Raw genomic sequence first — 12,210 nt, 5'->3', positions numbered from 1 at the left:
TGGTAAAAGAGACCTAGACCTATGTGCATGCATAAGCAAGTGAATCTGTAGATAAGCAGTGCCATTCAGGAGTTCATAACAGATGAAAGAGAGTAACCTTGAGTGAACTGTGGTCTTTGTATTTTAGTTTCTGCATCTACTGAGTGCACCAAGCACACATGGAAAGATTCTCAGCATTAGATGATGTGTCCACAAAGCTCTGCAAAGGCAAAAACACTGTTTGTGGACTCAGAAGTTTGCATTGCACCTTAGACTAACTGCCCCAATATGACAAATTCACCCTTAAAATAAATGTCACTTAGAATTATAAAAGATAGAGTAAACTTGACCATTTTATATTGCAGCTATTTAGTGTGTTTTACCTCTCACTTGGAATTCTGGAGCAGTTTTGTTAAACAAGACCGTTACAACACTGTGGTGCTGCTGAGATGCATACACAGCCCAAGGTAGAGTGTTTCAGCTGCAAGAGATGACAGGTCTGCTCATGACCCTGCTCATCAGCAAAACTTGGATTTCAAACCAAGAGAGTAACATTTCTAATTTAGAAAAAAATATTATTACTTTATTTGCTATGTTGTCTTGCACTATCTCATTAAGTGCTTGTCTAGCTTCCACATGAATCTCAAATGACTGTTCAAACTCTATCATGAATAGCATGACTATGTCAAATAATTCTCACTTCTTCATTCCAGTGAAACATTGCATAGTGCTGTTTTAACATTTATTTGGTTACATTTGTTAACTCCTCAAATAATCAGTAGGTGTTGCAGTGGCTTCCTGAAACAGCAGTCTCATTATATTGTTTTTTATTTTCAGTATAATTTTAATGTGGCTTAACATCAGCCATTTCCCAATTCACCTTAATTTTCTGAGTGCCACAGTGCAATATGCTAAAAACCCAAAATGTTAACTCTTTAGAGAGGTACAAACAAACAACTCCCACAAAACAAAACCAAAAAATAATCTTTGCCTTTACCAGCCCATTTTATTTCCAATGGATGGAAATTTATACCAAAAGAATGAATTCCAGATTTTTAAGACTCACCTCAAATAATATTAAAATAAGCAACCAGAGCACAATTTCAGGCTAAAAGTACCCAGTTTTTAGATTGTGACTGTATCCTAGCAATGGTGTTCTCTCTCAAACACAATTTAGGTGATAGATACATAACCTTTGATCATTCCCTCTTAACTTTCATTTCCTACTTCAACTATTGCTCATAGCCCTGAAAACTGGTATACTTTTCTCAGCTGTAATATACAGCCTGGTACAAGCGTTACTTTGTTTGGATTAAAGCAGTTGCATCTCTTAGATCTGTAGAGATGAAAAACAGGCCTTTTAATAGAAAAAAATTACTTTAAAGCATTTCTGAAACTTCAAAACTTTGACCAAAATTTCCATTGCATTTCTGGAATGACTATTAAATTAATGGAACTATACTGAATCAGTAATGTCCTCTTGTTAACTCTCTCTAAACAGGATCCGCTTTGCTACATTTTCAGCTCCAAATTTGGCTATCAGCTTATTTCTGACATGTTCATCATCCTTTTGCAATTCCAAATCATCCTCTCTGCTCCATACAGGGTACCCATCCAGGCGCTGCCCTGTCTGCAGAAAGTATGAAGTAGCCTCTATGTCACCGCTGTTTTTCAGAAAGGCCTGTGTAACAGTGAACAGGTCCACAGCAAACTTCTCCATGAAGTGCTCCATAGTTTTTACCACCTGTCCCACCACACTGGAAGTAGAACAAGTGCTTTTTGGTCTTTCTTGCCGTTCTAACTGAACATCAGGGAAAGCAGAGTCCTCTGGCCCAGTTTTCAGATCGGATGCTGTTTCTCCTGGGGACCTTTCCACTTCATCTTGTGTAGAAAGTTCTGGAATATCCGAAGAATCACTTTCTGACTAAAAGTAAGAGAAGTGGAATCACCAATTAGACACGGTATTTTCTGGCAAATCTTTTACCACTGCAACCAATCACCTTTTACTCTGGCTTTACAGTATAGTAAAACCTCAGAAATTACTAGGCATAGTAAAAGTGATTGAAGCAAAGCCATATCTGTTAATGAGGCTGCACACGATCCCAGATGTGCATGATCTATAAGAAAGAATTTGAACAAACTAAGCATAAAAGGCAAAAACAAGTGTTGATGCAAGGGCAGGAATGTTTTTTGCCTGAGGTGAAAGGACGAGTTTCATTTGCCAATACAGCTTTTAACGTGACAACCCCCATCACATAAATCTCACGTTAACTCGCGCAGGGAACCAAGAAAAAATGCACCAGCGAGACACCATTTATCGCAAACCACACAGGTGACAGCTCACAGGAAGCTTAGCCACAGCAGAAGGGATACCGCGGTGCAAACTGATTTTATGTGTTAATGGTGAGTTTCTATTGTGCCGTCTGTGGCACGGGGGAAGGCCTGTCCCAGCCGCTGCTGCTCCGCGGGCTCGCTCACCTCCGTGCTTTCGAACTCCCGACTGGCTGCCGCGAACAGACCCTTGATCCGCGCGGGATCCTCCGTCTGCGGGGGCTCTGTGGAAACACGCGGCATCGTCTGCCGGGCTCGGCGGGGCCCGGATCCACCCTGCCCCGCCGCCACCAGGGCCCCACGCCACCCTGCCCCGCCCTGCGGCCCCGCTCACCCCAGAGCCGCGGCCGCAGGTGCCGCAGGTAGCGGTCCCGCATGGCCTGCCAGCTGTGCCGCGTCAGGCCGCGCCGCTCCAGCTCGATCCACAGCGCTCGGCCGCTCACCCGCACCGTGCCCTGGCCGCGCACCGCCTGCAGCAGCGCCGCATCCTCCGCCTCCGTGAAGGCCAGGCGGCCGCGGGCGGTCAGCAGGAAGGACTCCAGCGGCAGCCGCTGGTTGCGCTCCACGCACTCCGTCACGTACTCGGTCGAGACGGCCCCGTCGGGAGCCGCCTCGCCGGGCTGCACCAAGAGCACGGCCCCCGGCTCCTGAACCCGGCACAGCCTCCCGCCGCCCGCCAGCACTAGGGGCGCCAGGCGCAGCTTGGCCAGGCCGGGCCGCAAGTAGAACCGCATAGGACGCCCGTCATCCCACAGGAACAGCGATCGGGACCGCGCGGGCCCGGCCTGGCCGCCCGCCATCGCCGCCCCGGCCCCGCCCGCCGCCGCCGCCGCCGCGTGCGCAGGCGCAGGAGGGCGGAAGGGCGGCGGCGGCGGCGGGAGATGGCGGCGGCGGCGCGCGAGGGCAGCGCGGCGGAGATTGAGTCGCAGATCAGCAAAAAGTGAGGGGGGGGGCGGTCCGGTGGGGCCGGGCCGGGGAGGTGAAGGTGTGTAGGTGTGTGTCCAGCTGCCCCGGTGCGTGTCTCCGCCGAGGCGCCCGTCGGAGCGGCATGCTGAGCCCCGGCGCTGCGCGGCTCCGCAGCTGGGTCCGGAGGGTCGCGCCCGCGCTCCGAGTGCAGCAGGCGCTTCATGACCGAAGCAGGTCGGTGCTTTGCGTCTGGCTCGGCCCGCTTCTTTCTTAAGGAGTCGTGGAAGGCGCGAGGGCCGTGGGGAACAGGCTGGACCTCGGAACCCCCCGTTTCCCCCGTTTCTCCGGGGGAAGTTTGCCTTTTTTCGCTCACACGCTGCGTAGGGCTCGTAGGCTCTTAGGGATAAAATGGAGTCCGTAAGTCCTTGAGCACGTAGGCACGGATCCTCAAGGTCTTGTCTAAACTACGTTTAATTTCGCTTTCGCTTTTTCTGGGTGATTGTATTGTAGGGGATGAACTGAAGGAGTTCAAAGTAGAAAATCATTAAACGTATTTAAGAATTATTTTGACTATTGGGGAAAGTAAGACAAGTGACAAGGTTATTTGTAGAGTTAGATATTGGCAGAATTCTGCTTATCGTTTCCCTGTAAAAGTATAAGAGTACTTGCTGCATCCGGTTTCCTTCTCTTTTGCAGTGAGCTGAAGAGACGTTTAAAGGCTGAGAGAAAAACAGCTGAAAAAGAAGCAAAGCAGAAAGAGCAAAGTGAAAAGCATTCAAATAAGCCTTCCTTGACTTCTGAGGATAATGTTGCTGCTGATGAGGAGAGCTTGGATCCAAATGTGAGCATCTGGTCCCGTGCCTATTAGATGTTCTGGGAATAAATCTTAATGACTCGCATTTCATTTTTTTATTAATGGGTAATTAAATGGCTAGAAGGGGAGAGATTTGTATTCCTACATTAGGGCAGGTGCATTTAATTCACAGCCTGTAACACATTTTCAGATTCTAATAAAATAATTTGATTTTGTTTGTTTCTGGTGACAGCAATACTACAAGATCCGTAGCCATGCGGTCCAGCAGCTTAAGGGCTCCAATGAAGATCCCTATCCCCACAAGTTCCATGTTGAGTTATCTCTCTCAGATTTTATAGACAAGTACAGTCACCTGCAGCCAGGAGATCACCTGACAGACATTACAGTGAGAGTGGCAGGTAAAAGTTTATCTGGGATACAGAAAAATGTAGTCTTAGCTGCTTTTATTGACGGGTTGGTCTTTTTTGAGTTTTGCTGATCTCAGTCATGAAGCCTTGTTAAACTATTCAGGGCATATCCTTCAAACTGAGTGGACCTGTGTAACATCCCTTGCAACTATAAGATCAGGTGGTGACGTGGGTTCCAGGACCCATGTTTGCAGTCTTTATTGCACTACTTTTCATTTTGAGACTTAACTACTTCTCTTTCACATAGTGAATAGTTCAGAGCTGATGATTCTAAGTGATGGGACTGTGGCTTTTGCCCCTGTATCCTTTCTGCTCGGAACTCTTTTCCTGACGTCTGGCAAACTTTGTTCTTTAGGTCGAATACATGCAAAGCGTGCTGCTGGAGGGAAACTGATTTTCTATGATCTTCGTGGTGAAGGAGTCAAGTTGCAAGTCATGGCAAATTCCAGGTAAGTAGAGGTATTCCCAGTAGCATTCTAAACTGCACTGCATTCTGGGGTCTAGATATCTGTATGTGAGTATTTTATTTCATCTGTGGTTTGGCTTAGGCAGCCGAGTAATGTTTTGCTTCAGGTGTTGTGGTTGACTTCCTTTTAAATAACTTCTCTCTCTCTCTCTCTCTCTCTATATATATATATATATGTTTAAATGGATTTTGTCTTGTGAGACATTTGAGGACAGTTTGGAATATTGAATTTTAAACAAACATGCTTACATTTGTTTCGCAATTACAGCTTCTACAAGTCCGAGGAAGAATATTTCCGTGTTAACAGCAAGCTGCGTCGTGGGGACATTATTGGTGTAGAGGGGAATCCTGGGAAAACAAAGAAAGGGGAACTGAGCATTATTCCGTATGAAATCACTCTCTTGTCTCCATGCCTGCACATGTTGCCTCATCTTCATTTTGGCCTCAAAGATAAGGTAATTTTTATACCTGTCAGTCTTGGAGGCAATTTAATAGATCATAGAGTGGTATGGGTTGGAAGGGGCCTTCAGGATCATTTAGTTCCACCACCCCTGCCATGGGCGAGAACGCCACAGATAGGTCTGAATGGGTCATGTTTGTTACCTGCTGATATTATCAGTCAACAAAGGAATATTAGTTTTGTTTTGGCATTTTTTCCTTTGGCATGACATTTTATCTAGTTTATTCTAAAGATACATGTTCTTTTCAGGAAACGAGATATCGTCAGAGATACTTGGATTTAATTCTTAATGATTATGTGAGACAGAAATTTATAACCCGTGCAAAGATCATCACTTACCTTCGTAGCTTTCTGGATGAGTTGGGCTTTCTTGAGGTAAGGCATCAGTGTTTGCTTCTCTCTGCATGCTGAATGTGTTTACAACTTCTTAACTTCAAGGATGTTTTATAATCAGGCTCATATACAAAGTACTTACAGAATGGACAATAATTGCCTCAGCATGGTGTATTTTATCAGCTTAACGTAATGGGAGCAATTCCTTTCCTCTCTTTGTAAAATTAAGATTATTCATCAATTGGTAAGGTTATGGCTTGGGTACCTTTTGTCGAGGCAATACTCCAAACTATGCTGTCCTTTCTGCATTTCAGTAAATTAGGGTGAAAACAACATCTTTGAAGTGCTATTTCACCTCCAGACATAAAAGCGAGTTCTATGTTCTGTAGGCAGAATTGGATTGTGTTGACCTAGGTGCAGGAAACAGCACTTGGCCTTGTTGAATTTAATTTTCTGCAGTGTAGAGGAAGGACTTTGTGATAATGCCACAGCACTGTTCCCGGCTTTGAAACATCAACCCAGCAGGTTCACATTTGTAGTAAATATGAGTGCTTTTTCAGGGGAACAGATGAATTAAGTAATTTGTTATCATTGACTGCATGAAAAAAGTGCATTTTTCTTCAGTGCACTTTAGTTCAGAATTGTTTTCATACACTGAAATGCTGAACAATAAGTGAAATACAGATTTTTAATCAAAACTAGCTGTTTTGGTTTGTTTGTTTGTTTGATACATGCCTTTCTGGTTTGGAAGCAGATTTCACAAAAATGGAAAATTTTTTGTTGTTACAGGTTGAAACTCCTATGATGAATGTAATTCCGGGTGGAGCTGTGGCAAAGCCATTCATCACATACCACAATGAACTGGATATGAATTTATATATGAGAATTGCTCCAGAACTTTACCATAAGGTAAAATATAAGCCTTTCATGGCTAAGCCTATATTCTTCAAACTGTATTAAAAAAAAGTAAATGTAGCTAAAATGAGGATGATTTTTGAAGAAAGGTGGACTTGTCTCATGAATGAGATTTGTAAGGTTGTGTTGCAGTTGCATGTGTTTGGGCTCTCTTAGGTTCTTTTCAGAAACTGTATTTACTAGAATTTTATTTTGTTTAGATGTTGGTGGTTGGTGGTCTGGACAGAGTATATGAAATTGGGCGTCAGTTCCGGAATGAAGGAATTGATTTGACTCACAACCCTGAGTTCACAACTTGTGAATTTTATATGGCTTATGCAGACTACCATGACTTAATGGAAATTACAGAGAAGTTGCTTTCAGGTGAAGTATGCAATATTATTAAAAATGAGTAAGAATCTCTGGAAGAATTGGTAATTATGTAGCATACTTTTCTAAACCTCACATACTTTTTGTAGGGATGGTGAAACATATTACTGGGAGTTACAAGATCACTTACCATCCAGATGGTCAAGATGGACAGGCCTATGAGATAGATTTTACTCCTCCCTTCCGGCGAATCAGCATGGTGTATGATCTGGAAAAGGTCCTGGGAGTGAAGTTTCCATCAACTGAGTGTTTTGAAACTGAAGGTTAGATGCTGAGTATGAATGTCCTATAATTCTTCCTTAACAGAAAGTGGGCAGAAGGTTGCAAGCTCTTAGGCTGCAGTCGGACAGATGCATTTTTTTCTAAGTAGTCCTAACACATGGGATTCCTTTTCTCTGGTTTTGTTGGTTTACCCGAGTCCAGAAAGAAGCCTTCATACCTTGCCATTTTAGGCAGGATCTGACCCTTTTGCCCCTTTCTTTGTTGAGTACACGTGAAAGGGTATACTCAAAAGGCTTGATGTTGAGAGAGAGTTCTTGATCTGTTGAAGAGATCCAGCTTGTTGCTTCTTATGTATTCACTCTTGTGCAGTTGAATTTCCACACCTGTAATTGTAGCTTGGGTGTGTGATTATTTGGGGCTTTCTTAAAAATGTTATTTTATTCCTGGAATTGAGAGACATAAGGAAACAAGTTCATATAATTTAGTGACTGTTTTTCCCCCCAGTTCCCTCCTCTCTCCCCCCAAGCCACCAAATAATAATGTTCAGCAGTCATATGGTGTGTGCTTAACTTGTCAAATTTTTGAAGTATAAAACAACTACTATTTTGCTGTAAACAAATAAATCCAAACACTATTTCTGTAGACTGACCTTTAAGCTTATGTTTTCCATGGTGTCTACCACTAAGATCTTACAAGTCACTCTAAGAAATGTTGAAGGATCTAGTAAGAACAAAAAATGGTTGTTGGGTGGCTGTTCTAATTTTTGTCTGCAATTTCAGAAACTCGCAGGTTCTTTGATAACCTTTGTGTGGAGAGAAATGTTGAATGTCCACCTCCCAGGACAACAGCCAGACTTCTTGACAAAGTAAGTAAAGGCACTATTTTTATAATCCTAATGTCTTTGAGGATCTCTCTGTATCAACAGAAGTCTCTTAGAAGAAAAGGTTTAGCTGCACCAGGAAAAACATGCTGCAGTGCACATCAGCTATTGTTGTATTACAGTGAGAAAACTTCCTGTGTTAGAATCTTCTTTCATGTCATCTACACACAAATGTAGTTTACTTATGTCTGCTTAACTTGAGCACTAGGGGATTTTAGTTGGATAACCCTCCCCCCCACAAGCTGGTCTCTTGTGGTTAAAACAGATTTGCTTTATTTTAGGTCAGTTTTGTCTGTGAGATGTGTGCCTCTGTATGTAGACCAAAAGGGTAGGAGTACCATACAGTTTTCTCAGCTGTATTCCTTTGTACCCAATACTGATAGCTGTTCTTTTGATGCTTTTCCTATTAGCCCTTACTGTACTGTGCAAATTAATTGAATTATTATACTGGTTTTGCTGTGTCATTTTTCCTTACCTGACTAGGGCACACTCTCTGTTGATGAAGACGTTACTAAAACCAGAAATACTTTGGAAACTCTTCAGATTTTTGGTACATTCTTCAGTAGTGAAAGAGAGGAAATCAGGGTGCTTAGTGAAGGCAGTGCTGGGAAATTGCATAATTGTACACTGCATAGTTGTTTCACTTTTGTTTTCCCAGTTAGTTGGTGAATTCCTGGAAGTCACTTGTATCAACCCTACATTCATCTGTGACCACCCACAGGTCATGAGTCCGCTTGCCAAATGGTAAGAGTATGACGCACAATCAGCGTGTAACTCAAACCTTCTACTTTATTTAAAAAAAAAAAAAATAAAAAATAAAAAATAAAAAATTTAAAAAAAAAAAAAAAAAAAAAAAAAAAAAAAAAAAAAAGTTGCTTATGTGAAAACAGATTTTGATGTTGTGTACTAGTTTGGGAATTCTAACACAAACCAAGATAGACATTGTTTCCTGAGCTGTGAAACCCATCATCCAGGGAAGAGATGTGTCGATGCTTAGTACTTAGAAATTTTGACAGCTGTTAGTGGTAGGTGTGAATAATGCCCCTAAGTAACGTATGTGCTGTTCACTTTTATAAGTATGATTGTTTTAAGGTATGTGTGTTTTGTCTACTTCACATAGGCATCGCTCTCTTCCGGGACTAACAGAACGCTTTGAACTCTTTGTAATGAAGAAGGAAGTGTGCAATGCATACACAGAACTTAATGATCCTTTCCGACAGCGTCAGCTGTTTGAGGATCAGGCCAAGGTATGGTGTCTTCCTGATAGTGATTGTAAGACAGGCATGTAAGCAAGAGTATTTCCTATGCCTATCCTAAATCTGTCATTAGTACCTACTGCTGAAAAGAGTTACTACTTTGAGCAAGTGTTTCTCACTCAAGTGAAAACTTGTCATAAAAGTTCAATTCCTTTTAAAGGAACCTTGCTCTTTAAGGTAAGCAAGGTTAAACACTGCTGTTGATTAGGTTTTTTTGTGCAACTTTGTTTTGGAATATTTTCCCTTTTATTCCACCCAGAATACTAGTTTGGAAAACACAAATGTGCAAAAAGTTTTCTGTGTCTTTCGCAGCTTGAAAGGTTTTTTGTGGAATCCCTGCAGCCCCTCAACATAATACCCAGGGTCTGGCCTTGGCACGACAGACCATAGTTATCTGCCCAGCCTGACAGAGGGACTTCCCAATGGTGCTCTGTATACATGGTTTGCCCTGGTTCCTCCCTCACCCCTCATGCCCCGGGCCCTTGGTTTCTGTCCTCAGAGTGTCTCCTTTGGTTGTGGGACCTGGTGACTGTTCTTGTCTCCCTTATGGAATACTGACCTTACCTGCCCTTTGCTCTGCCCCTATACCTCAAGGTCATTGGCTGCTGAACTGCACGCTTAAGCAGGGACAAGCAGATGCCTTGCGCTCTTGGCTCTCAGCTCCTGGAAATAAACCTGCCAAAACTGATCTGGCATCAAGGCCTTCTGCCTCTCTTTGCTGAGTGAGCCATGTGGTGTGTGTAGATGTGTGAGCTTGACTGCTTCACCTGGGTTTCCCCAAGCAGCCTTTCTACTGGAGAGGCTTATTGGGGTCTGGGCTCTAGCTCAACTCTTAAATTCCACAACGTCAAAGTTTGGGGTTTTTTTCCCAGTTAGGTGTTTATGTAGTCATACAACATTACACTTCTAGGTTCTCAAACAGATTTTCATGTCCGGTAAGACTTTGAATGCTGTGTAAGAAATACCTTAATTTCCTGAGCAGAGAACTAATATTTTAGGTTGACTCACAGGATAGAAGTGCACATTGGGAACTATTAGGCTTGAAGATTTATAATACTAGATTTCTCTATGTAAGCCTCCAAAAGGAGTGACTGAAACTCATTTTGTTATTAGTTTGGTATACACGTCCATTAATGCATGCTTGGCCACACGAGACTGAGGTCAAATGATCCAGTCTGAAGAAACAAAGTTCCTGATCTTCCTATTCTTTCTAAGGGCTTCACAGTGCCTGAGACATTTAAACAATTGTCAAAACCAGGAAAATAGATTTATGGTAACTAACCAACTTGGTAGTAAATTTTCAAATGTTTAGTCAGAACAGATAACATTACAGATATCTTTAATTTTTGGTCTGTTTGTATGCTTGCTGCAGTTCTCTTATGATTATAGCCAGAATTTGCAGACATATGATTATATGTATTAAATTAAAATTAGCCTCAAAATTTAGTGTTAAGGTGGGGACTGAGATGAAGGATGACAGTTTGCATTTCAGGATTTCAGGGAGAAAATTTTGCCCTAACAGTCTTTGCAAAGTCTTCCTTGAATCTGTGAGCAAAAATGTTTGCCATTGTTCTGACACTTATTTTTGGCATTCTTAAAAGTTGAGATGGTTGGCTAATCTGTGCTTTTATTATTACAGCTTTTGTCACTTTGGAGGTTGTCATGGTCAGGTGCATTAGTTACCATCTTGGTGTAGGGTTTTTCAGTCTTTCTACTTGAGAGAAAAAACCAGCCCTTATTTGTGGACCAGCTACTGATGATTCAACCAGTTATGCTTCTTTGTTGTTTCTGCAAACATTGGCAGGGGAGTTCCTACAAATAAAGACCCTCATAAGCCTTTAAAAGCATTTCATTCTACTGTCATCTGCTGCCATATGGCTCTGAAAGATGGCTTTTACTGAAGTAAGGAGCTTGGGCCTTGGCCAAGACAGGAAACTTACAGATCAGAAAGGAATTGAGTCTAGTGCTATTTTGGGAGCACCTGTACAAAGGACCTCGAGAGTTCTCTGTGTGCTGAGGTTTCTTCATCTATTAACTCATCTGCACAGCTCTATCAGGGTTTGGTTTCATGAGTTACATGGCTGCTATAAAAGGCAGTATTCCTCCTTTTTGGTAGGGGTTAGCAGGGGGTGGCACTGTCTAGCTCTGTACAACTCACGTTTTACTAACAATTTCCTCATTTAGGCAAAAGCTGCAGGTGATGATGAAGCCATGTTTATTGATGAAAACTTCTGCACTGCGCTGGAGTATGGTCTTCCTCCTACAGCTGGTTGGGGCATGGGAATTGATCGCTTGACCATGTTCCTTACAGATTCCAATAACATCAAGGTAAGCATAAGCAGTGGCAGTGCCTTCCTACTGCTGGTTTTGTCAGGGAAAAGGAAGTGGGATTCGGCAAAGCTGGCCGTTTCTTTGATGAAACCAGTGCCTGACAATGCAGCTGTTGGAGATGTTTTAAGACGCAGAATTCCACCTAAGAAGAGCTCCTTGGCGCCCTTGCTGAGCCTAGGGCAGTTCTCGCGAGACGTGCGCACGGGATGTGGCGCCGCGGGTGGGTGCGGCCGCTGACGCTATCGCTCGTTGCAGGAGGTGTTGCTCTTCCCCGCCATGAAACCGGAGGACAGCAAGAAGGAGGCGCAGCCTGCCGAGGGCACCTCTGTGTGAGGCTCTAGACCGCCGCGGGCACCTCCGCGAGAAGCCCGAGCGTGGCGAGGGCACCTCCGCTTAAGCTTCAGAGCGGCGCATACCTTCAATAAAGGCAGCTCTCTTTGCACCCGTGTCTGAGTCTTTGTGCGCTTGCGCAAGAGCTGCCGCGCTCGAGGTGCGGCTGCGCGTGGGCGGGCTCGGGGCTCTCTGAGGGCAGCGCGGCTCC

The 12,210-nt window shown here is 43.6% G+C and overlaps 2 protein-coding genes across 2 annotated transcripts; one reads left to right on the top strand and one right to left on the bottom strand.

The window, feature by feature from the left end:
* Window positions 1-389: 389 nt before the first annotated feature.
* Window positions 390-3,128, bottom strand: TERF2IP (TERF2 interacting protein). Its single transcript, XM_083870024.1, has 3 exons — window positions 2,645-3,128; window positions 2,458-2,534; window positions 390-1,903 (listed from the first exon to the last, which is right to left on the bottom strand). Exons 1-3 carry the CDS (start codon window positions 3,108-3,110, stop codon window positions 1,463-1,465), a joined length of 984 nt encoding a protein of 327 aa, XP_083726150.1. The 5' UTR covers window positions 3,111-3,128; the 3' UTR covers window positions 390-1,462.
* A 23-nt stretch (window positions 3,129-3,151) lies between these two features.
* On the top strand, window positions 3,152-12,111 carry KARS1 (lysyl-tRNA synthetase 1). The gene is made up of 14 exons (XM_083870017.1): window positions 3,152-3,250; window positions 3,913-4,057; window positions 4,263-4,428; window positions 4,793-4,886; window positions 5,172-5,358; window positions 5,613-5,738; window positions 6,486-6,605; window positions 6,812-6,974; window positions 7,070-7,243; window positions 7,982-8,067; window positions 8,741-8,826; window positions 9,203-9,329; window positions 11,523-11,666; window positions 11,925-12,111. The coding sequence occupies exons 1-14, from the start codon at window positions 3,192-3,194 to the stop codon at window positions 12,000-12,002; spliced, it is 1,755 nt and encodes a 584-aa protein (XP_083726143.1). The 5' UTR covers window positions 3,152-3,191; the 3' UTR covers window positions 12,003-12,111.
* Window positions 12,112-12,210: the final 99 nt, after the last annotated feature.

This window comes from Zosterops lateralis (genome assembly GCF_965231275.1).
Source record: "Zosterops lateralis genome assembly, chromosome: 12".
NCBI classification, from domain to species: Eukaryota; Metazoa; Chordata; class Aves; order Passeriformes; family Zosteropidae; genus Zosterops; species Zosterops lateralis.
The sequence above is the reverse complement of the archived record's forward strand: the minus strand, read 5'-3'. Positions and strand labels throughout refer to the sequence as shown.